Source organism: Papio anubis, chromosome 5 (genome assembly GCF_008728515.1).
Source record: "Papio anubis isolate 15944 chromosome 5, Panubis1.0, whole genome shotgun sequence".
NCBI classification, from domain to species: Eukaryota; Metazoa; Chordata; class Mammalia; order Primates; family Cercopithecidae; genus Papio; species Papio anubis.
In genome coordinates, this window is record NC_044980.1 from 166,389,454 (window position 1) to 166,410,957 (window position 21,504).

A 21,504-nucleotide genomic window follows, 5' to 3' on the forward strand; every position below is an offset into this window, starting at 1 on the left:
CTCCAGTTCCTCATCTGTAAAACAATGATAATAACAGTACTTTCCTCATGGTTTCTCATGAAGATTAAGTGAAAAATGTATATTACATTAACATATATAAACATATAATTTATATCATACATATGTGAATGTGTGTGTATGTATGTGTGTGCATATAAATATATATATGTATCTTACAAGACTACCTGTTTACATAGGCAATGCTATAACCATGTTAACTAGTATGTATGCACACGTGTGTGTGTGTGTGTATGTATGTACAGTGATACGTGTGTGTGTGAGAGTGAGAGAGAGGGAAGAGAGAGAGAGGGGAGAGAGAGAGGGGAGAGAGAGGGGGGAGAGAGAAAGAGAAAATGGGGGAGAGAGAGACGGGAGAGACGGGAGAGAGGGGAGAGAGAGAGAGAAAGCAGGGGAGAGAGAGACAGAGTGGGGGGGAGAGAGAGAGACTCTAGTTTATGGTAAACATTATCTGAAAGCCTCTAGTCTGGCTGGAATATATTCTGACCCATATTAAAGCAATCATTTGAACATATTATACATATTGTAAATTTTGCTTTTCTCTCTCCTCCACTAGACAGGGAGCTCCTGGAAGGCAGCAAGTGTGTTTTACTTATCTCTGCATTCCAAGCACCCAGCAGTATGCTTCGCAGATGTTTCTGGAATAAATGAGAAAATGAGTCCTAAATCCTGAAGCCGAAGGACCACGGGGTCTCCTCCTGCAACTGCAGGGGCCAGGATACTCCGTTCCCCGCCTGCCTCCCTCCCCCTTCTCCTGTGAGACACACTCCAGGTTCGTATGGGATGCAGACGCCTTTCTCAGGATATCTGGTCTCCACAGTGAGAATACGTGATCACATCTCACTGCCAGGGAGAGGGAGGAAAGCACGAGGGACCCTCGAGCGAGAAATGGAGGCTCCAAACTGACTGGGAGGAAAATGGAAACTCCAGCTGACCTGAGAGATTTCTATAATGAGAGAAAACCAATTTAAATGCAAATAGCCTACGGTGTCGTTGGGGAAAGGCTCCTTGCTACAGAGAAAGGCTGGGAAAACAAACAGCCCTCGTCACGAGGCTGGTTCACCGTTGGACAGAAAGGTTGCTTTATCCGTTTAGGATTAAAGTCTAAACGAGTGACAGAGTCACATGCACCGCTGGCAGCATTTCCCGGTGCTCCACGGTGCCCATTCTCATGCCTGAGAAATGGGTGTCCTCGAAGGGACCTGGCATTGGCCACCGACATTTCCCGAGCCCCTAGCAGGCGGCAGGTGCTGTACAAGGCACAGAGAACAAAAGCTGTACCATACAAGCTGCCTTGAGGGGCTCACAGCCTAGGGGGCCGTTAGACTCTGAAGTCGATTCTGGGCTGCAAAGAGAACTAACAGTTTATTGAACATTTACTATGTGCCAAGCTGAGGACCGAAAACTTTATGTGATGAAGGCTTATCAAATTCTCACAGCAACTCCATAAGGAAGAGCCTATTATTTTTCCAGTTTTTACGGATAAGGAAACTGACGTTGCAGGGGAGTAAAAATCTTAGCTGCGGTTGCTGGGTTTCAGACCGAGGCCGAACGGCTCCGGGACGGTGGCTGGTATCTCCTTGTGTGCTAGGAGGAGAGCAGCTGCAGAGAGGACCCTGGGGTTGTGCTGCCTGACCCTGGGTTCTCTCTGGACACTGGGTGCCCGTCCAGAGAAGTCCTCTGTAAGGCAGAGCTGCCCCAAATCAGGAAGCCCTGGGACAGGGTCTACCACTGGCCTTGGCTTGGGGTAGCAAAAAATAATACTGTTGGAGGAATCAGGACGAGTGAGTTGCTCTGCCACTAACCAGCTGTGTGACCTTCACAGTCACTCTCCCTCTCTGAGCCTCATTTGCCTATGTAAGATGAAGATTCTAAAATTATCTGGGGCTACAGAATTCTATTATCTTAGGACTCCAGCTGCCCTTGAAAATAGCCATTGCCCGGTTGATACAGCACCTCCTTCCTGCCCTTCTTTCTGCCCCACCTCCTGCCCTCTACCCCGGCTGGCCCATATCTGTTGCAATGGAGCACTTTAATTTCCGCCTTTGGTTTCATAATTCAAGAACAGCACCATCTGCCACATTAAATCCACGCTCTCTGCTTGCCTCCTTCTCAAAACAAGGGCTGGATAAAGGCTTCATCCGGTTTATTTCATGGATGGAACAAGAGCTGGCAAAACCAAATGGGGACAGCTTTGGCCTTGCAAGCTGCATTAATCCCCTAATCTTCTGGTAGGGCCCCAGAGCTCGTTCTGTCGTCCCCACTGCCTGCCCCAGCCAAAACATGATGCTGCTGCTGAGAGATGACGTTTACAGAGACCTTTCTGAGTCAGGCACTTTCTTAAGTGCTGTAGATTCGTCTATTTACTTCTAACTACATCTCTGTGATGAAGGGGCTGACCATAATGCCCCCACTTTAGAGATACAGAGACTGAGGCCTGGGAGGCTTCAGAAATTGGCCAAAGGCCCACACAGTCAGCCGACAACAAAGACTGAATGTGAACAGGCTGCGGAAATAAACACAGACACGTGAAGACAGCCAGCCTGAAAGAAGCTGGACTTCACAGCCAAGCTCTCTGACCACTGATTTTTGAAAAGTTGAGGCTGGGCACAATGGCTCATGCCTGTAATTCCAGCACTTTGGGAGGCCGAGATGGGAGGATTGCTTGAGCCCATGAGTTCAAGACCAGCCTGGGCAAGATAGAAAGACTCAGAGACCCTGTCTCTACAAATGATTTTTTTTTTAAATTAGCCAGGCATGTTAGTGTACACCTGTAGTCCCAACTACTCAGGAGGCTGAGATAGGAAAATCGCTTGAGCCCAGGAGGTTGAGGCGGAAGTGAGCTATGATTGCACTGCTGTATTCCAGCCTGGTTGATGGTGAGACCCTGTCTCAAAAAATAAAAAAGTAAAGTAAAAGAAAACTTGAGGTCATATTTCTTTATTCAACATTCTTGCAACACATTTTTACTGAGCAGCCTGCTGTATGCCATGTGCTACTCTCCATGCAGGGGAGTTCCCCACGAGCAAGGCCCATGGGGGTCGCTCTCATCAGACCGATCTAGTCCACAAGACAGGCACCAAGCCAGCAACTGAACAAGCAGGCAGGATCATTTTAGGCTGTGACAAGGTGTCACGAAGGAAATACAGTGGGGGCCATGAGAGAAAGAAACGGGTGATGCTCAGGGAGGCCTTCCTGAACGGGAGGGTCTCTGGGCTGAGGGGATTGCGCCTTGCTGCAGGCTTTCCCGACCTTGGCACTGTGGATGCTGTGGATCCCATAACTCTTTGTTGGGGGATTGTCCTGTGCATTATAGGATGTTTAGCAGCATCCCTGGCCTTTACCCACGAGATGCCAGTAGCGTCCCATTTTCCAGGGTGACAACCAAAAAATGTCCCCAGACATTGCCAAGTGTTCCCCTGGAGGGCAAAACCACCCCCACTTGAGAACCCCAGAGTCACAAGACCGGCAAAGCAGCAACATGGGATGAAGGAATAGCCAGGAGGGCTGCAAAGTTGCTCAAAGTGTTTGAGATCCAGGAAGAAGGTCAGTTTGGCTGGAGGGCAATGGGCCAGGAAGGATGGCAGGATCATCATGGCCACGTGCTCTGTAAAACTCTCCAGAAAGTGCTCAGCAAAATTCATGGAGTCTCTTGGCTGTGCCAGGCCTTGTACTAGCTGTGCCCGAGGACTCAGCACATGCTCCAAGGTGATAATAGTCGGGGTGGCTGGGTAAGACACAACAGCTGTCAGCCTCGTGCTATCCATGGTAACAGAATATTCTGGACTAAAAGCAAGCAGAGAAGCACTCCAAGGGCAGTGACCACGGTGTAAGAGACCCTGGAGAAGGCAATGTCTGGGCCCCTTTTTGAAGAGGAGAGAGCAGGCAGCTGTGGCCGTCACCTTCCCAGCACCTGCCCCTCCATTGCCCATAGCAACTGCGCGTCCCCATGCCCAGCTGCGCACGGTTTTGGTGGAATTTCTAATCATGGTGCTCCGTTAGACTGGCCAAGGGGCTGGCATGAGACCCAAGCTTGGCCGTCATATACTTTCTTCCTGGAATCAGGATATTGGCCAGAGAAACCCAAGGGCATTGAACAGCTAGAGTCAATTTTTCTAATGGAAGTGGAACAAAGCATGTTCTTTTGTTCTGGCATTATTTTTTGACTATCTCAACTCCCTAAGATGCAATTGTTTCTCTCTCTTTCTAGGCCTATTTTTTCAGCTTTTCCTTCCAAATCCCTTTCAATACCCCTCTATTTAATTCACCAGAGTGGGTTTCTAATGTTTGAAACCCCAGTTAAAATAGAAACAGCATAATGTGAACAGGGACAAGAGAGTGGAGGTTTCTAATTCACTGTGCTCATCACTTCACAATAAATAAGCTGTGTGTCCCCCTCTCTCCTGGTTACAAGCAGGGTGCTTCACCAAGGCCTGACTGTGTCTTTTTCTCTTCATTTCCACAGTGCCCAGCTCAGGGTTGACTTCTCCTTTGCACCTGCCATGGTTTGTAATTATGCATTTCTTTGTGGGGTAATTTGTTTAATGTCATCTACTCTCACTATGTTGGAAGTCCCAGGAAAATAGAATGCATGGAGCCCAATTTATTAGGATGGCCAACTGTCCCAATTTACCTGGGGTGGGGTGGGGGATTCCTGAGACATGACTTCCAGGGCTAAAATCAGGAAAGTCCAGGGCAAACTGGAACAGTGTCTGTTCCCTTCCAGTGTCTGGCATACGGGAAGTCTTCAAGCACCAGTTGTCCCAGTCACTCAAGGAATATATGTTGAGATGAACGGAGGCAAACTGCAGCACAACAGAAGGCGTATTCTTTCATGCAAAAACATTTCTTCATGCCTGCTGTGTGCCAGGTAACCAGCTTGTCAGAAGCAGAGGACTCAAGGAAGGAAATCCCAACAGCCAGGACTGCCATAGGATTGTAGGTTGAAATTGTGTTGCATGAGGTCTTGAGCATCAGGCTAAGAAATCTGCGTGCAGCACCCAGGTGAGGCAGGTCCCCTCTGACTTTGGAGAAGGGAGGAGATGCGAAAACAGAATAATTTAGGAATGATGCATTGGCAGCTCCTCCCAGAGACTCTGATAAGGAAACCACTGCAGGAGGAATCCGTGGGGCTACTGAAACAGGGGACAGAACCTGAAGTTAGCAAGTTATTTGGTTGTTTCTTTCCAAATTCTGCACTGGGCAGAGAGAAGGGTTTAGCAACTTCCTTTTTCATCTCAAGCACAGCCATCTGCTAGTTCAACAAGCAGAAAATCCACCCCCAGGAAACGTGAATTTATTTGTGGGTATGTGATGGATCCTACATCTTTACTCCTTAGGAAGATTTAGCTACACAACCCATGCAACGGGGCCATCCCCTTGATAGGTTTCAACTCTGTTGCTTAGCAGGTGAGAACATGTGTATGTGCAGCTGCTATAGACAGTGTTTTTGTCTGCCTGCCCCTAACCCAGTCTTAGCTAACCCCCAGGCGATGGTATTAGCAGGGAGACCTTTGGGAGGGGATTAGGTCATGAGGGTGGAGCCCCGTTGATGAGGTTAGTGCCCTTAGAAAGAGACCCCAGAGAGCAGCCTGGCCTCTTCTGCCATGTGAGGGCACAGCAAGGAGGAGCTGTCTGTGAACCAGAAAGTGGGCCCTCGTCGGATTCCGAACTACCAGTGCCTGATCTTCAACTTCCAGCTTCCAAAACTGCGAGGAATACATTTCTGTAGTTTACAAGCCACCCAGTCTATGGTGCTATGTTATGGCAGCCTGGATGGACCAAGACAGCAGCCAAATGAACTTTTGGATGGGGCCTCACAGACTTTCAGGGCCTGGAGATCCTCTGAGAAGAACATCTCTCTAATTCAGCTCCCTCGTTGCAAAGCAGGGAAAGAATCTTATTTGCATGATATAATAAGCAAGAAGCGGGGGCTGGACTGCTCTCTCTTTAACTCTTCTCAATAAAGAACTGAATCATGTAATAGGGAGCCCCTTGCCCCTGGGGAGTAGGAGAAAGTGAAAAGACAGGGAAACAAATAGATTTCACCGTGTGGTAAGAGAGTTTTTCTCCTGTGAAAATTCTCTTTCAATCCTTCTCATTACACCAAGAAGAAAATCTCACTTTGGTACTAATAGGTCTTTAACACCTCCCTCAAACTTTAACACCTCTCCAAATCTCCCTTTCAAATGGGAATCAAACAGGCCTCAAGCCCAGAGTCTTCCACAGGCAACCCTATTCCTCTAGAATGAAATATTCTAGAATTTCATAATATCGTTTTGTTTTCATGGTCTGTCTTTTTATGGATAGCTTCTATTTGTAGCAGGTGGGATTGGCTTTCCATCTATGGTAGTAAGTTTTCCTTTTGAAGAAATGTATTTTAAGTTTTAAATGGGAGACAAGTTAAGGAAAAATAATGAGGGAGAGACTAGACCACATGGTATAGCAATAGCAAAATTATCGGTGGACCTTAAACCGTTGAAGTTTGAAAACAGGAGTGGAGGACAGAAGGATGGGGTGGTGACCCTGGGGCCACTCACCAGAGCAGGCTCCGCACATGTTATTAAGCAAATGTCAAGCCTGAAATTTAAAAGGTGGCTCTTTAAATGAATTAGAGTCAGAGACGCTGGAAAGTGCCAGGAAATTCTTCACGTGACCTTGAACAGACAGAAACCTCCTGAGATGAGAGAGTGCAGATCTATGATTTGACTTGGCAAAGGACCCCGCTGGTGAACAGGGGTGTCCCTTCTCTAAAAAATGATGTGCAGTGCATTTCTGTATGTTTCCTCTGAATAACCACTGAGGCACCGGCAAGGGGAGTCATGGGGGTAGAAGGGCAGCCGCAGCAGCCACCACCTATCGAGACCCCGCTCAGCTCTGCCTGTGCTGCCAAAAACCTCACCTCACCCTTTCAACAGCCCTATCGTGCTAATGCTAGTAGCCTCTGATGCTTATGGAGCACACGGTATATGCCAACACCTCTTCAAAGTGCTCATTCATTCATTTAGTCCAAACAGCAACCCGAGGAGGCCATCATGATTACTCCCACTTTACAGATCAGAAAACTGAGGTGGAAAGGGTAGGTCACAGCTAGTGGTCGAGGCAGATTCAAACCCAGACATTCTGGCCCCAGAGCCTACACTCCAACTTTGTGGAGGGGACTGACAGAGGAGGATGCACAGCTACTAAATGGTAAAGTTAGCAAAACCATCCTTCCAAAGGTAGCATTTCCCCCGAAAGCAAGCTATTGCATTAATTCAACAAATGTTTGTTGAGCATCTACTATGTGGGAAAGACCCTTCTTTTTGTTCCAGTCATCTGCAGCTGGGGGCTCTAGGTCCATCCCTGCCCTCCCCCAAGCAGGAGAGTAACCCTGTGGACTTCTTGTTAGGGACCCTGGGGTCTCTGGGTGAATCTGATGCAGACTCAGCCATCAGCCTGGCTGGGCCACAAAATCAGGAAGCTTGGACCAGTGCTGTGGAACCTTGATTCCTGTCCCAGTTTTGTCATTTCCTGCCTCAGCCTCTTTGCAGCTCCCAGCCTCGATTTCCTCACCTCCAAAATGGAGGTCTTAATTACAGTGGTCTGGCTTCACTCACAGGGTTATTGTGAAAATCAAAGGAGACTGCGCAGGGAAAAGCCTCTTCAAACTGGAGCTCCAGGTGATGGTCGTCATCTGTCCATGTTGCTCTCTGATGAGTCCTCTAAAAATAGAAATTACTGTTTGTTTCCAATTACAAAAGTTCAAGAGTTACAGAATAGCACGCAGATTTCTAAACATGGTTTATTGCCCCACTGCTTGTTAATAATCTCTAGTAACCTGTTGGTGTATTTCCTTCTGGATACATAAAGTTAAAGGCAGTTGACCCCTGAACAATATGGAAGTTGGCATGTTGACCCCCCTCACAGTTGAAAATCTGCATACAACTTTTGACTCCCCAAAAACTTAACTGCAAGTAGCCTACTGTTGACTGCAAGCCTTACTGAGAACATAAACAGTCAATTAACATATTTTGTATGTTATATGTATTGTATATGGTATTCTTACAATAAAGGAAGCTAGAGAAAATGTTATTGAGAAAATCATAAGGAAGAGAGAGTATATTTATGTTCATTACACAGAAGTGGCTCATCATAAAGGTCTTCACCCTTGTCATCATCATCTTGAGTAGGCTGAGGAGGAAGAAAAGGAGGGGTTGGTCCTGCTCTCTCAGGGGTGGCAGAGGTGGAAGAAAAGTCACTTATAAGTGGACCTGTACAGTTCAAACCTGTGTTGTTTGAGGGTCAGCTGTATAATGATTGCCTACTTAGAATCCAGTAGCTTTCCACAGCACTTGGAAGGAAATCCAAACTCCTTATCAACACTTCACCTTGACTTTCAGTCTCTGTGTGATTTGGCCCCGCTTGCCTCTCCTACCTCTTTTCTCTGTACTCACACATTATTTCTCTTTCGTTTTCCCCTCCTAATACACCAATGGCTTTGCCCCTCTAGGCCTTTGCCTCTTTGCCTGAAATGCTTTGGATTTCATGACTCTGGAAATCATGACTGGATTTTTTTTTTTTCAATGTGCAAGTCATGGCCGAAATGTCACCTCCTTGGATAGTCCTTCCATCTTCATGCACACTAAACTAGTCCATCTTACATGCCTTTCTTCATGGCATTGTGTGCCATGCTCAGAAATTATCTTGTGTGTTCTTAAGTCTGTATGTTTATTGCCTGTCTTCCTCCAGACAACTTCCCACCCTGAACTTGTTCCTCTCCGTATCCCCATTACCCAGAATGGTGCTTAGCTTATAGAACATCTTCATTACATAGTTAATAAGTGAATGAATTGGATTAATATACTTGTGAGCTGGGATCATACTATATTTAATGTTTATATAACTGATTTTTCCCTTACTATGATGTGACCACCTTGACTTTGAATGCAAGTGTAGCATTCCCTTGTATGGGTGGATCACAATTTGTTTTTTTTTCTATTTTTTTGAGGCTGAATCTCACTCTGTCGCCCAGGCTGGAGTGCAGCAGTGTGATCTCTGCTTGCTGCAACCTCCACCTCCCAGGTTCAAGCGATTCTTGTGCCTCAGCCTCCCGAGTAGCTGGGATTACAGGCATACACCATAATGCCAGGCTAATTTTTGTATTTTTAGTAGAGATGGAGTTTCACCATGTTGGCCAGACTGGTCTCGAACTCCTGACCTCAGGTGATCTGCCCCCCGCAGCCTCTGAAAGTGCTGGGATTACAGCCATGAGCCACCGTGTCCGGCGTGGATCGTAATTTTTTTAACTAAGCCCCCATTACTGACTAGGTGGGACATTTCTGATTCTTGGGTTTGTAAGTTAATATTACATTCTACAGTGACCATCTCTGTCCATACACACATTGTCTCATCTCTCATGAGAGATGTCCCATGACCATTTCCCTCGGATTAATTCCTAGCAGTAAAATTGTGGGATCAAAGGGTCACATCGTTTTAATCCTCTTTATATATATTACCATGGTCTGCAGAAAGGTTGTATCATTTCTGAGTTTGCTGTAATGACCCTTAGCTTGTGGGCTTCTTAGTGGAATGCTCTGAAGACCATGGAAATATCATTCTCCTCTTACCCAGGAGAGTAAAGGTTGAGGCCCTCCGGCAAGACAGACCATGCCCACTTACTCTGCAGAGACTTCCTCCCTTTCCAATAACAGGAACAACTCTCAGCTCTGCTGTCAGGCCCAATGTGTGATACACAGGAATCCCCTAAGCAGTGATGTTCCGAAGCTAGAAGTCACTCCGGCCAGGCTGAGGAGCTTATCATTCTAGAAGCTAACACCAGCCAGCCAGACTGTGCCAGCTCAACCCTCCTCCTTTTGCTCTCCAAAGCCCACCTTGCCTTGGTCACCTGACCTCCACTGAGCTCGGCCCATATTTGGCCAAGCCAGATGGGCCTCTGCTCTACGTGCCTTTGCTTTGTGACCTGCTCCACATCATTTTTCAAGGTCTAGCTTTCCTCCCCAACTTCATTTTCACCTTCTAGAAAGCCCCTTTTCATGGTACAGGTCTCAGGGATCCTCTCCCAGCCCAGAACTGCCCGTAACTATTATTACCAGCCTCTCCATCAGCATTTGACCGTCTCACCACTTTGTGCTGTTTATATACCTTCGTGCGTGAGTAACTCTAAATTTTCAGCTGAGTGTTTTTCTCTCTCTGGGAGCTCATGCATAGTGTGACTGTCAGAACCTTTGAGAGAATCAGGGCTGGGATTGAGTCTCGACTCTGCCACCCACTAGCTCTGTGCATTTGGGCAGCACAGTCAACGCTTCTGAGCCTCAGTTTCTCCATCTATAAAATGGGGGTTACTATAGCACGAATTTGAAAAGATTACTCCAAGCATTCAATGCATGCAAAGTACTTAGCGTAGGGCCTCCCACAGAACGATTATTAAAAAATCAGCAGCATGCCGGGCGCGGTGGCTCACGCCTGCAATCCCAGCACTTTGGGAGGCTGAGGCGGGCAGATTGCCTAAGCTCAGGAGTTCGAGATTAGCTTTGGCAACACGGTGAAATCTCGTCTCTACTAAAATACAAAAAAATTAGCCATGCATGGTGGTGTGCCTCTGTGGTCCCAGCTATTTGGGAGGCTGAGGCAGGAGAATTGCTTGAACCCGAAAGGCAGAGGTTGCAGTGAGCCGAGATGGTGCCACTGCACTCCAGCCTGGGCGACAGAGCGAAACTCCATCTTTAAAAGAAAGCAACAAAATGGAGATATTCGTCCTAATTTTGTTTTTCTAGACCTCTACAGAGACTGAGCCAGTAATGTGTACAATGCTAAAAGAAATATTTGCGGAATGGAATGAGCGGATGTTGTGTAAACACTCATTGTGCGTGTATGTATTTAGTTATACTAACTAGAACCCTGGGGGACCAGAACCAGTTACCCCAGTATCTAGAGAAGAAGAAAGAAATCTCTCTCCTTAGCTGAAACCTTACTAAGAGCTCAGTCCAGAGCTTGCTTGAAAGTAAAGATATGTCATCCAATTTAATCCCCACACCAACCTCACAGAAAGATCTTTTTATATCCCTATGCTAAGAAGACCTACCACTGACGGTGCCAGATCTGTGCAAGATGCTTTTGAAAAATGTAATTCCCTTTAAGCCCTCACACTATCTCAATGAGACAAGAATTATTATTACTGAAGAGGAAACGGGGTCAGGAAGTTTAAGTGAACTGCTCAAGGGCAAATGGGTAGTAAGAGAAGAAAGAAGATGAGTCAGGATTGAACAGAGGTTTACTCTGTTCAAATAAATAAAATTAAATTAAAACGGTTGCCCCTTCACCACCTGATTCCCTGACATTCTCACATGGGTTCAGCTGGTGCTTAATAGGAGCTGAACTGAAATCTCATGGTGATCTGTTAGAGACTTGGATCTTCTAATAGATGCTTCAAAGGGAGCAGTTTCTATTGCCGGTGCCCACGGAGATCTCGAGGGAGATTTCTCCCCACCCCTGCTCTGGCGTCACGATGTTCTTGTTTTTCTCTGGGCCCTGTGACTCAGCACATGGCTCCAGATGGCTTCCTGCATTTCCAGCCTTGTTGGCTGGGGTGCCCAGGCCCTGGTACAGTAAGCAAACCAAAACTAAGTTGCAACAAAGCATCGACGTCTCCCCGTCCCTGACCTCTGTGATGAAGACTTTGTGGTCCACAACTCATGGTGGCCGGTCTCTCCATGGCTGCCCTCCCTGAAAAAGTCCCCCTCCCTCCTTGCCCTGAGATCCCCACAGTTGGCCCCAGCGCATCTGATGCCTGAAGATGAGATCCGGGAGTGATCATTCTCCCAGCAACCAGTGAAAGGGCGAAGGCCCAGTTCTTTCACCCTTTGATCCATTATTGACTTTAGGCAATTTACTTTCTCAGCCTCAGTGATCAATTGGGGACGCTAATATTGTCTACTTCTGAGAGTTGTAGAATTAGGGTTGCCGGACAAAACACAGAAAGTCCAGTTCCATTTGAATGTCAGATAAATGATGATTTTTTTCAGTACAAGCATGTCTCAAATACTGCTCACATTTAACTGTGTGTCTCATGATTGTATTTGTTAAATCTGGCAACCTTATGTGGAGTGTGGCCTCAGATAACAAAGGCACAAATGCTTTGTCACCTACGGAGAGCTGTGCACTTCATGATAACTTTTCCATGAGACGTATGCGTGTGCACCCACAGCAACCAGCTTTGTCTGGAGCATAGAACAGACAGTTTCAGGCATATGGTGGAGGATGTGTACCACCTGAGTCTATGAATTGAGATCCCTGGGTCTTGTTTGCCAATGGACTGATCTTCGGACATTTCACTTCTGAGCCCTCAATGCTTTCATCTTGAATTCTCTCAAATGCTTGAATTAAAAATACAGAAGCAACAGACACCCAAAACGTTGCCTATTACTGATTAACTGGCATGTGTCATAGGCCAAATCTCCTTTTGATTTTGTGGTTAAAGAAGAAACAAGTCGAATAATTTATAAATGTAAATTCTTATTTATTACATCCTTTATTATGTAATAAAGAATGTATGTGCACAACATTTAGCTCTAATATGTTCTAACAGCCCTGCTTAACATAGAAAAACAAAAGGAACCAGCATACTATAAATAGACTACAGTGTTTATTTTTGATTTGGGGTGTCTCCTCCTACTAGAAATCTAAATTCTGTGAGAGGAAAGATTTTTGCCTGTTTTGTTCCCCAGGACTGAGAACAGTGCCTGGCCCAGGAAAGGCGGATATTTGATCAACTGAAACCAGTTTAACTAGCTACATTAAAGAAAAATAAATGCAGTGAGGCACAAAGGTTCATGCCTGTAATCTCAGCAATCTGAGAGGTTAAGGCGGGAGTATCGTTTGAGCCAAGGAGTTCAAGACCAGCCTGGGCAACAAAGCAAGACTCTGTCGCCGCAAAAAAATAAAAAAATTAGCCGGGTGTAGGGGCGCATGTCTATGGTTCTGGTTACACAGGAGGCTGGAGCGGGAGGATCTCTTGAGCCCAGGATGTCAAGGCTGCAGTTAGCCATGTTCATGCCACTGCACTTCAGCCTGGATGACAGAGCAAGACATTGTCTAAAAAAAGAAAGAGAGAGAAGGAAGGAAGGAAGGAAGGAAGGAAGGAAGGAAGGAAGGAAGGAAGGAAGAAGGAAGGAAGGAGAAGGGGAGGGAAGGAAGGGGAGGGAAGGGAGGGAGGGAGGGAGGGAGGAAAGAAAGAGAGAGAAAGAAAGGAAGGAAAGAAGGGAGGAAAAGAAAGAAAGAAGGAAAGAAAAGAAGGAAAGAAAGAAAGAAGGAAGGAGGGAGGGAAGGAAGGAAAAGAAAGAAAGAAAGAAGGAAAGAGAGAAAGAAAAAGAAAGAAAGAAATGGGAGGGGAGGGGAGGGGAGGGGAGTGGAGGGCAGGGGAGGGGAGGAGAGGGGAGGGAGAGAGGGAGGAAAGAAAGAGAGAGAGAGAAAGGAAGGAGGAAAGGAAGGGAAAGAAAGAAAGAGAGAGAGAGAGAAAGAAAGAAAGAAAAAGAAAGAGAGAAAGAAAGAAAGAAAAAGAAAGAGAGAAAGGAAGGAAGGAAGGAAGAGAGAGAGAGAGAGAGAGAAAGAAAGAAAGAAAGAAAGAAAGAAAGAAAGAAAGAAAGAAAGAAAGAAAGAAAGAAAGAAAGAAAGAAAGAAAGAAAGGAAGGAAAGAAAGAGAGAGAGAGAGAGAGGCACGGGAAAGAAACCTTTCTGGAGCTAATCCACCTCCCTTTCTTGCTAAGGTAGAGTCAGAGCCCTAAGTTTTTAGAGCGATTTACACCACTTCCTAACGGGGTCTCCACTAACCAGCGACCCAGTCACTCAAGTGTCCAGCGACCTAGGTTGCTTCGGTATGCCTTTCTCCAAACTCCCCAAAGAGCTGCTGCTCGTTGTGTTTTCATTTTTTAACAAATGTGCCATTAGCTCCCAAGGCAGTAACGAGTGCCCAGTACCGAGTCTTTGGATTCCATCACTGGCTGGTGTCACCAACAAAAGAAGTGCAGGCCCCTGCAGGGACCCCTCAGAGAGCTCTTGGGGCTTGCCTCTTAGAAGCCACTCTCTGACGGGGAGCCTGACATTATCGCTGACTGGAAGCAGCTTGCCAATTCTTGCTGCTGCATTTGGGTCCCATCACCCCCGTGGCCCTCCTTCACTTCTATGTTTGTTCAGCGGTCACTGTTCCAGCATTCTCCCCGCATCGTTCTCAAAGCTGCCTCCTCTTCTTCATCCCCATCCCCTGCCCTACTCCAGGCTTCCCCATCTCTCCCAGGACTGTTTTATGTCCCTGCCTATAGACTTTGCTTCCCAAATCCATCTTCCCCACTGTCCCAGATAATCCTTTCGAGAACCATGTCTTGGCAGCTGTTGACTTGTCCCACGGCTCCCATTCTATGAGATTTAGGAAGCTGGATGCTCTTCCTAAAATGTTTCCAAGTTTCTCTGTGGGAGCTGGGTAGAGATGGGAGCTATATTCTCATGGACATTTCTGGCTTTGAGTGCTCGCTTCCACTGAGTTAGTGTAGTATAGGCATCAGTCACCTTGCATGCATGCGTGCACACACAAACACACAAACACGCACACACATATGCCTATCAGGTGCCATCCAATCACACATCACGTCCACCCAGATGTGGCTTTGGCCCCTTTCCCCTATTTTTCACACCAGAAAGCTCATGCTGGTTGTTTTTGTGAGCATCGGGCTTTCCTGAATATTCCTGGATGAAGAAATTCATATGTCAGCAAGATATCAACTTCAGTGTTTTCAATTATGTACTTTTAAATAAATATAACATGCATGGATTCATTCTCTTCCTTAAAAAATAGAGAGAAGGACAGGATAGAAAGAGATTTGTTAAAGGATACAAAATTACTAGATGGCTAGATAGGATGATGAAGTTCTAGTGTTCCCTAGCATTGCAAGATGACTATAGCTAGTACGTAATATAGTATATAGTTTCAAATAGTTAGATGGAGGATATTGAATGTTCCCAACACAAAGACATGATAAAGGTTTGAGATGATGGATATGCTAATTACCCTGATCTGCTCACTATATATTATATGTATCAAAACATCACTATGTAGCCCATGAATATGTATAATTATCATTTGTCCATTCCAAAGACAAAAGAGTTAAAGCATCAGGGATAATGCCGAGGAGGTGGACCAGGAAGGGGGGGCCTCGTTTCTTGACATCACCATGGAGTCTCCAGCCAGCCCGGGACTGCTTACCTCTTGGGCTTCCTGTTGCAAGATATAAATAACCTGCTACATGCTGGGTGGCTGTGAGCAGGCTTTCTGCTCCCTGCAGCTGACAATGCTCTCTGAGACACCCCCACCTACCACTGAACCTCCCTTGTCTTCCGCCGTCACTTTAGCCTCTTACCAGTCTTTATTTTTCTACCTAGCACTTCATCACTGGCTGACAAGGTATTATTTTTGAATTGCTTACAAGTTGGTCTCTATTTTCCCATGAGAATGTAGGCTCCATGTGGAGAAGGAGTTGGTCTTCTACCCATGTTATCCGTAGGGCCTGATGCAATTCCTGGCACATAGTAGGTGTTTGATAAGTATTTGTCAAATAAATGAATGAATGCAAATTTGATCACCTTCCTCCTCTTTCAGAAGATAAAAATCCAAACTACTCAGATGGGCAAACAAGATCATTCCTGCCCTGGACACTACCCGCTCCACCCACCTTGTACCAAGCTCCATGTCTGCACCCTCTGCTGGGTCTTTGCACAGGCTGTTCTCCCACATGCATTAATTGAGCATCTTCTACGTGTCAGCTGCCATTTTTGGCACGGGAGATAACTCAATGAACCAGCCGCTGTGGTGAACACCCGATGGAGCTCAGCAGAAAGGAGAGATGTAGGCCGGCAGTACAGTGTGGCCAGTCACAATACAAGGTGGGATACAGGGATTAAGAGCTCCTCAGTGTCTAAGTAGCAAACTCCTATTCATTTTTTAAGGTCCAGCTCCAATGTCCCGTCTTCTAGGAAGGCTTTTCCCAGACCCTGTGTTGGAGCAGATGCTCCTGGTGCTCCCTAAGCCCCTTGGCCTTCTGCTGCCACTGAACTCAGCCCACTCGTTTGTCTTTGCCTGGGTCCTTGTGCACCTCTCCAGGCAGCCTGTGAGCCATAGGGCCAGGAGCCCTGTCTTATTGTATCCGTAGCCCCACGGCCCAGTGCAGGGCTAGACATGGCAGTTTTTACTAGGTTCAGCTACTGACTTGTCCCTTCCTTGGCCTGCTGTCCTCCTCTCCAGCCCCCTTCACTTGCTCAAGTTGCAGGTTTCAGGCTGACTCTGTCTCTCCTTTTCACACTCAGGTCCCCAGACATTTCTTTATCTTGTTCTGAATTAATCCTTCTTCTGTCGAGGGAAGCTTGGGGTGGGGAAGTGACAGCTTTCTCTTGGACTGGCTAGTAAAGTTTAGATGAAAGGCCAGAAAAAGGTATCCAAACTCTTAGCATTCTTTATTCCTCAGGCTAGGCCCCTCCTTCCCTCCTTGCTTTCTCTGTCTTGCATTGCTGCCCAACCATACTCCCTTCCCAGAATGTGACAGATTCCTCACGCCTCTGCACCTCTGCACCTGCTGCTTCCCTCCACCAGAGATGCTGTTCCCCCACCATCGCTTCCTGATGAAAGTTGCCACACTCTGTGAAGCCAAATACCCATGTTACCTTCTCAATACAGCTCCTCCCATGTCCCCTTCCCTATCCCCAAGCACAACAAATCGCTCCCATGGTGCTCTGTGCTTCCCTGGCTGTAGCTGGATCCCATGGCATTCTGGTGGCTCATCCATGGTCACATACTCTCAGATGTGAGCTCCTCATCACCTGGGTCAGGGAGAAGTCTGTGCCCAATCTCTCTTTGTTCTTCCAGTGCTCAGCATAGAGCTTGCCACACTATAGAACCACATAGATGACTGTTGCTTTGGGTGGCTGAGGTCTTAGGCAAGGGAGTGAGAAGGAGTGGCCACCCTTCCTGGTAACAGCACCTTATTTGCCTCTGGGGAACCATCTTCCCCACTTTCCATCCATCTGGCTTGAATGGGACTGACCGAGATGCAGGCAGGGCATATGACCTAAGGCAACCCCATCGGACAGTGCATCCCCTGACCTAAGAGACTGCTCAGTAATGGGCATGTCACCCAAGCCTGGCCCATGAGACCATGGCAACAAAATTAAAGATGAGCTTGGAAATTGAGTGGAGGGCAGATGAGGGCAGGAGGAAAAGGATAAACCAAAACTAGAATTTATGCCCTTATAGTGTGTCCGTGAAGTCTAAGATATTTGACAGTCTGGCCACACTCATGGCTCTGTGTTTCCTAGGGACCAAAGTGTTCTTACCTCACAATCTGCTCTTGTTGTGGGAGGATCCCGATTGGGCCTTATTGTTGGCAGTACCTAGAGTCGAAAGAAGCAAGACACGACAGTGAGCTGCGGAGAAAGAGCATGCCTTTTGGAGTCAGACGATCTGAGTTCAAGTCTTAGCTCTGCTACTTACTGGCTGCACACAAGTCCCTTGTCTGCCTGACGCTTGGTGCCTTCATCAGTGAGACGTGAAAATTGCTTTGTAAGATCACTGTCACAAATAAAACATGCATGCAAATAGCAGTCATCTACGGCAGGGATTCCGTTGTAATTCTGTGTTGGTAGTCTGTTACAATCATCTAAGGTAGGAGATGTGGAAGTGGATGAGGAGGCTTAAGCTGTGGCATGGAGAGTAAGAATGGAGAGGAAGATAGAATAAATATTATCCAGGGAATATTAGTCCGAAATCTTCTGTTTGCAATTGACAGAAACCCCACTTGAAAGCATGCTTCACCAGGCGCAGGGGCTCACACCTATAATCCCAGCACTGTGGGAAGCTGAGGCGGGTGGATCACAAGGTCAGGAGTTCGAGACCAGTCTGGCCAATATGGTGAAACCCCATCTCTACTAAAAATACAAAAATTAGCTAGGCGTGGTGGCACGCGCCTGTAGTTTCACCTACTCAGGAGGCTGAGGCAGAAGAATCTCTTGAACCGGGGAGGCGGAGGTTGCAGTGAGCTGAGATTGAGATCACGCCACTGCACTCCAGCCTGGGCAACAGAGCAAGACTCTGTCTCGAAGTAAATAAATAAATGAAATAAAAACGAAAGCATGCTTAAGCAAAAAAGAATCAGTCCACACAGCAGAAAAGTTCAGAGATGCATGGCCAGGAGGCTGGATCTCTGCCTAGTACCCCGTTATGGTCCTGCTTTCCTGTGGGGTGACCTGATTCTCCACTGTGCACATGGAGGCTCCAGCTGCCTCAGGTTGGCATATTTGCACAGTGAGCAATCCCTATGGGAAAAGAGAGGGGCTCTTCCGCCAGCATTTCTTACAAAAGTCTTAGAACTGAGCCTCAATGGCCACTCTTCCATCATGCTCCCATCCTAGAGCCCACGGTGGGCACGAGAGATATTCTGCTTGACTGAGCCTGGGTCCTTAGTGCTGGGGGTAGGGGGGTTGGGGGGGCAGGGAGGAGAGAATCCAACCTCACCTTAACTACACGGAGTGAGAGTGGAGAAGGGGATCTCTGGGGCGCTGTCACTCAAAGACGTGGGGTACACCAGGCAAATATGAAAAACAGGTGTGTCTTCCAGGAGTTGAGCCACTCAAGGAAGGTTTGGAAGTGGGAGGCCAGGAAATCAATGGAGTCAGCTTTAACCAGGTGGTTTTGAGCTTGCAGCCCCTGTCTTTGGTCTCCAGCAGGCCTCACAAGCATGACTCAGTGGTGAGGCTGCCGCACATGTGGTTTCGAAACCAACCTTTCCCCTTGGCCCCAGCACCGCGTTGGCGTGTCCCTGGGGCTGGCCCCAGTGCCTGCCTGGAAATGCCCTCGGTTTGGGCCCTGCCTGAGTCTCTGGGAAGGTCTTTGATCTCCTCACCCCAGCTCTTCTATTGGCTTCCTCCTCACCCTGGGACAAAGTCTGGCAATTGCTGAGAAAAAGGCCAAATGCCACCTTGCAATTTGCTGGGTCATCCTGGAACAAGTGCTGCTGGGGCTCCCTGTCCCTACCCAAGCAGAGGAAAGTTCAGGACCGTGGGCAGGTGCCCCCATCCCCAGAAACGAGTAGACCAGGAGGCTGGGCCCGGGGTGCCAGCCGAGACCCTAGTCAAGTGCTTATTTACAGTGATAAATGAGGTCATCATAGCTGCTAAGGTCAGTCCTCCTCGGGCATGTAAATAGCAAATCAGCTCATGATTGGAGAATACCCTTTGAGAGAGGAGGCTCCTGCATGCAGAAGATCTTTCCTGAGCACCTTCTGCCCTCCATGTCTGAGCTGCACACTGGAACAGAGAGGTGAATAAAATGTAATCCCTACCCCACATTGCTTGCCAGCGATGACAAGAGACAGACAAGTAGCAATCAGCCCACAGTACAGTACACAGAGTCTGTTTATAGGAGGACACTCTGGAGCTTGGGAAGTACAGAGGAGGCATAAAAGGTACAGCCGGGGGACAAGTGGGAGGGACCCAAGGAGCCAGGGACTAAGCTGGCACCTGAAGGAGAAAGCTGGTGGAGTGAAGAAAGGAGGGAAAAGGCATCCATCCTAGGTGGAAGCAGCATTTGCAAAAATGCAGTGGTTGCTTAGGGGACTGTAAGTGGAGCCCAGGGCACCAGCAGAGGCGATGGGAAGAGGGGAGATTAGAGGGAAAGATGGGACCAGTATTCACAAGTTTTTTAACAGGGGCAGTGTCAAGATCTGGTCCAGATTCATTCCCTCCGGTGCAGATCATTTTCTCAAAAACAATTAAACAGAAACTCACGGAGAGCAAGTGTCTCCCTCCACAGGAAATGGTCTTAGCAAGGACTCGGCACTTCCTGGGAAAGCTAAAGGGATGTGTGATTTTCTGGGAAACCACATCCCAATATTTCCTGCATTCAAACCCCCAGAGCCCCCAAATCAGGCTTGTTTCTAGGAAGTCAAATCAACAGTGGAGGTTTGGACTGTAGCAGCAGCCAGGTGGAAAGACACAAGCCACACAGCCGCTGCACACCCGGGCTGGCTGGACAAAGTGGCCGGGCAGGTGCACAGGTAGGAAAGCCTGCAGGCGCTGAAGGTGCCCCCAGAAGAAAGACAAAACCATCTCTGCTTGTCCCCTTTTTTTTTGTTATTTGAAACTTATCATTTAGGGGAAGGTGAAGGCCATTTGGTCGTATATTCCCAGCTGTGTGACCTTGGGACTTTCAGTTTCCTCAGCTGAAAAGGTGATGTGAGAATGACCCTAGGTCTAGCAAACCAAGCACCTGTGCGGGGAGATGCCCACTCACTCTTTATTCCCAAGACCCTCCTCAGCAAAGCCCGGAGGCGCTCTCTCTCCCCACGCTGGAGACCAGCATGCTCTCCAGACAGCAGGCTCTCCCTGGCAGGGTCATAAACCAAATGTCTCAATATTAAAAGTTTTAAAGCAAGCTAACAAACTGCTAGATAAAGTATGTCATACCTCCTCACGTGATGGCAGAGCCTCCTGCTGACCTAGAAGGCCAGATCAGAATGGCTAGACTCCTCGGAGTTTCACATTGGCATGCGGCAGCTACTTTCCCCATTCTCCATGTTTTCCTGCACCGAGAGAAAAACAGATACCAGGCACTCAGCCTACGTGGCCGAGCTCTAACCAGGTCCCCCAAGCAGCTGCCCTTTGACCAGCCTTCAGGGCTGGAGCACCCACTGGCCATGTGGTCCACACTAGGGAAAATGGGAGAGGTCCAGGAGGCCTCAGAACTGGGCATGGGCATTTGGACAGGGAACCCCAGGGTCCTGGGAACCCAGCGTGTCCTCTGGAAGGGAGGCATGTGGGTTCCTAATGGGCATAGCCCTTTGTTCCCCAAGACTCCTCACTTGCAGGGAGGGGCAGTGTCTGAGCAAGACCTTCCAAAATGCAGGGCCCAGGGCTGGAGCCCCTCTTGCCCTGATCAGAGGGTGCTGGACAGGGAATCGGAGATGCAAGAATGTTAGGGTTTTTTTTTTTTTGTTTTTTTTTTTTAGACTGAGTCTAGCTCTGTCACCCAGGCTGAGTGCAGTGGCAAAATCTTGGCTCGCTGCAACCTCTGCTTCTGGGTTCAAATGATTCTCCTGCCTCAGCCTCCTGAGTAGCTGGGATTACAGGTGCACACCACCACACACTGCTAATTTTTTTGGTGTGTATACTTTTAGTAGAGACGGGGTTTCACCATGCTGGACAGGCTGGTCTTGAACTCCTCACCTCCAGAGATCTGCCCACCTCAGCCTCCCAAAGTGCTGGGATTACAGGCGTGAGCCACCATGCCCGGCTGGAAGTCAGCTTTTTGATTTTGCTATTTCCAAGTGAGATCTGAAGTGAGGCCCACAACCTCTCTGGCCCTTAGTCTTCCCCAGAATCAAACAATTTAGTCTCTGCACTTCCTTCTGGCTCTGGCCAGGGTCCTAAAGCTGCTCCTGCCCTTCCTAAGGC

At 47.7% G+C, this 21,504-nt stretch overlaps 1 protein-coding gene across 4 annotated transcripts; it reads right to left on the reverse strand.

Moving 5' to 3' along the window:
- Positions 1-2,942: 2,942 nt before the first annotated feature.
- On the reverse strand, positions 2,943-20,813 carry LOC103885594. Of its 4 annotated transcripts, XM_017960140.3 has the most exons (5): positions 20,518-20,813; positions 17,549-17,753; positions 17,392-17,448; positions 7,617-7,721; positions 2,943-5,153 (listed from the first exon to the last, which is right to left on the reverse strand). In XM_017960140.3, the coding sequence occupies exon 5, from the start codon at positions 4,005-4,007 to the stop codon at positions 3,069-3,071; it is 939 nt and encodes a 312-aa protein (XP_017815629.1). In that variant the 5' UTR covers positions 4,008-5,153; positions 7,617-7,721; positions 17,392-17,448; positions 17,549-17,753; positions 20,518-20,813; the 3' UTR covers positions 2,943-3,068. The 4 variants fall into 4 exon arrangements, with proteins under 4 accessions (XP_017815629.1, XP_017815631.1, XP_017815630.1 ...); XM_017960142.3 differs by lacking the exon at positions 17,549-17,753 and having other exon boundaries at positions 2,943-5,038; XM_017960141.3 differs by lacking the exon at positions 17,549-17,753 and having other exon boundaries at positions 2,943-5,042.
- Between the last annotated feature and the right edge of the window lie 691 nt (positions 20,814-21,504).

Bases quoted from the DNA above. Each gene is read 5' to 3' on its own strand.
- LOC103885594 (XM_017960142.3), bottom strand. From the start codon at position 4,007: ATGATTAGAAATTCCACCAAAACCGTGCGCAGCTGGGCATGGGGACGC.